Source organism: Penaeus chinensis, chromosome 14 (genome assembly GCF_019202785.1).
Source record: "Penaeus chinensis breed Huanghai No. 1 chromosome 14, ASM1920278v2, whole genome shotgun sequence".
NCBI lineage: Eukaryota > Metazoa > Arthropoda > Malacostraca > Decapoda > Penaeidae > Penaeus > Penaeus chinensis.
The window spans coordinates 19,926,481-19,928,980 of record NC_061832.1 but is presented as its reverse complement, the minus strand read 5'-3'; the positions used below and the strand labels follow the sequence as shown (position 1 = coordinate 19,928,980).

Sequence of the window (2,500 nt, the reverse complement as noted above, 5' to 3'; positions counted from 1 at the left end):
TATTATTATTATTATTATTATTATTATTATTTTAATTATCAGTATTATCTTCATTATTACAATTTCTCTTATTGTTATTGTTATTATCAGTATTATTATCATGATTATTAGCAATATTATAGTTATCATCTTTATTATCATCATTATCAATATTGTTATTGTTATTATTATTATTATTATTATTATTATTACTATTATTATTATTATCATCATCCTCATTATCATCATCATTCCCGTTTTCATCATCCTTATCATCATCCTTATTAGTATCATCCTTATGCTTTCTACTCTCATCACTTCTCCCCCCTCCCCCCCAAGACCACCCACCACCCTCCCAGGACGAAATACACCCAGGCAGCAGACAGACAATGCTATCCCACCCACCTTGACGTAAGTGAGTCCGCGTTTCTCGACCAGATATCCGCCAATCTTATCCAGCATCAGCTTATTGGCGTGGGAAATGTGGATTCGCAGCTGCTCTCCCGTGGATTCCATTCGCGAGGCCGTGTTCACAGTGTCACCGAAGAGGCAGTATCTTGGCATTGTGAGGCCTACGACTCCCGCCACACAAGGTCCTGTTTCGGGTGTAGAAAAGGGAGAGGGTGAAGTGGGACTGAAGAAGTAAAAAAATGTTTGACAAGGGAATGAAAAATGTATAATGAAATGACTAAAGCAAGCAGAGAGTTACAGAGACAAGATAATAAAATAAATTGAAATGAGTCATGTAAAAGAAGGAGACAATGACATAAAGAGAGGAGAGGAGACGTTTGAAGTGACCTGAAGGAAAGGACAGATGGAAGATGGGATGGCCAATTATAGAAAACGGGGAGATAAAATTACTAGAGGGAGGACTGAAGAAGTAAAAAAGTTTGACAAGGGAATGAAAAATGTATAATGAAATGACAAAAGTAAGCACAGAGATTGAGTGACAAGATAATAAAAGAAACTGAAATGAGTCATGGAAAAGGAGGAGACAATGACGGATAAAGAGAGCAAAAAACAAATAAGGAAGTGATCTGGAAAGGTGTAATATACTTGATGAAATAAGTAAGTTTGTTACGGATTGAGAAAGCAAGAAAGTTGAAGTAGGGTTGCCATCTCTTCTTGCTAAACTTAGCAAAAGGTCGCTATATAGATATTCTCTGATTTTTACCCCCCAAAAAAGTAGCAAAAAGTAGCAAAAAGTCGCTAAATGAGATAAAAAGGGACCGGGAAAAAACATAGCTAGCAAAACTCGCTAAACTAACATTCTGTCCCGTTTTATAAAACTCCCGGATAAGGCGCTAAAAGGCCACAAAACACGTAAACAGAAACAGAAGCAAAAATCCAGGACAAGCCACCAAAGCCATCGTAAGAATCGCTAAACTGGCAATGCTGCAGAGGGATAACTGAGCTAAAAGAATTATCTACGTGAAGGAACATCACAGAAAATACAGTAAAACAGATAAATCCACGTTACCTTTAACTAAATCAACAGGTATTATCAGCCTGATTAAATAACTAAATAATCATTCGTAGGAAAAGAAAGGAGAGAGAGAAAAAAAAAATCAACTGGGGTAAAGAAAAAAAAACTTATAACGAAAAAAAAAAAAAAAAAAAAAAAATGCAGAAACGCGGTAACATATTTACGGAAAAAGACGAAATGAACTCTTCACTGAATCAAATTACCGCCATTATCATCAAGCGCGAACACATTGTTTTCTATATCAACATCAACATCTGTATTCATAAAATGTCTACCATCGCTCTTCATTACCATATATGCTAACAAGACCCAAACAGACATTCTCGGTCCGGGGAAATAAATGGGTGTATAAACAAGCAAATGAATAAAGAGATGAGTGAATGAATAGCTGAATAAATGGATGTATAAACAAGCAAATGAATAAAGAGATGAGTGAATGAATAGCTGAATAAATGGATGAATAATCACTTAATGTTATTTATTAAAATGGAGAAACGTAAGCCAATGATCAGCTAATGATCTAAATAATTACTAAATTACTATCATTATTAGGAATGGCAATAGAACTTAATTAACATATAGGCTCCCAGAGAATGAAGGCAAACACCATAAAAATAAACAGCTATGTACAAACGTCATACGAATGGATATCGATCACAGACGCCCCTTGATTAATCCAGCATCCATATCTAAATTAATCCAGCTGAATAGAACACTTCTTTATTATCACTGATCAGCCATTGCACTAAATTAATTCACCACCTTTATTAGAATCAAATCAGCTTAATAGAACTGAAATACTTCTGCATTATCATTAACCGTCGCATTACACAAATTACGCTTCCTTGCCGAAATCTACTCATCTGAATATAACACTTTAGCATTAATATTACTCAGCCATTGTGTCAAATATCCTTTTTGAAAATCACTGTGAAACACCTTCGCAATATTAGAAGTCAACCATGACGTTAAATCCATTAACACTTCTTGTCAAAAATCAACCTGGAAAAAAATATACGCTCTGAACCACTCCTT

The 2,500-nt window shown here is 35.0% G+C and overlaps 1 protein-coding gene across 1 annotated transcript in view; it reads right to left on the bottom strand.

Annotated features, from left to right (window-relative positions):
- Nucleotides 1-2,500, bottom strand: part of LOC125032387 (guanylate cyclase 32E-like) — a 43,469-nt gene that overhangs the window by 769 nt on the left and 40,200 nt on the right. Inside the window, exon 10 of the mRNA XM_047623483.1 lies at nt 385-575. Within this exon, the coding sequence (XP_047479439.1) occupies nt 385-575 (191 nt within the window). The remainder of the gene's footprint in view (nt 1-384; nt 576-2,500) is intronic.